The 331-nt window shown below is 66.8% G+C and overlaps 1 protein-coding gene across 1 annotated transcript in view; it reads left to right on the forward strand.

Moving 5' to 3' along the window:
- LOC102760505 (ficolin-2-like) overlaps nucleotides 1–325 on the forward strand; it is a 6,092-nt gene extending 5,767 nt beyond the window's left edge. Inside the window, exon 9 of the mRNA XM_015572363.1 lies at nucleotides 23–325. Coding sequence (XP_015427849.1) covers nucleotides 23–270 — 248 coding nt within the window. The 3' untranslated portion in view covers nucleotides 271–325. The remainder of the gene's footprint in view (nucleotides 1–22) is intronic.
- Nucleotides 326–331: the final 6 nt, after the last annotated feature.

Here is a 331-nt window from a genome sequence, read left to right on the forward strand (position 1 = left end):
CCCTCCATGTTCCCTCGAGCAGGCGACTCCCTGACGGCCCACAACAGCTCCCTGTTCTCCACCAAGGACCAGGACAACGACGGGCACACGGGGAGCTGCGCCCAGGTCTACCAGGGCGCCTGGTGGTACTACAACTGCCACGTGTCCAACCTGAACGGGCGCTACCTCGGGGGCCCCCACGAGAGCTACGCGAAGGGCATCAACTGGAAGTCGGGGAAGGGCCACAACTACAGCTACAAGGTGGCCGAGATGAAGGTGCGGCCCGCCTAGTGAGGCCAGCACCTGCAGAGCCTCACCCCGCTCCCCGCTCCCACGCCCCTGTGCCCCTGCC

This window comes from Myotis davidii, unplaced genomic scaffold (assembly GCF_000327345.1).
Source record: "Myotis davidii unplaced genomic scaffold, ASM32734v1 scaffold609, whole genome shotgun sequence".
NCBI lineage: Eukaryota > Metazoa > Chordata > Mammalia > Chiroptera > Vespertilionidae > Myotis > Myotis davidii.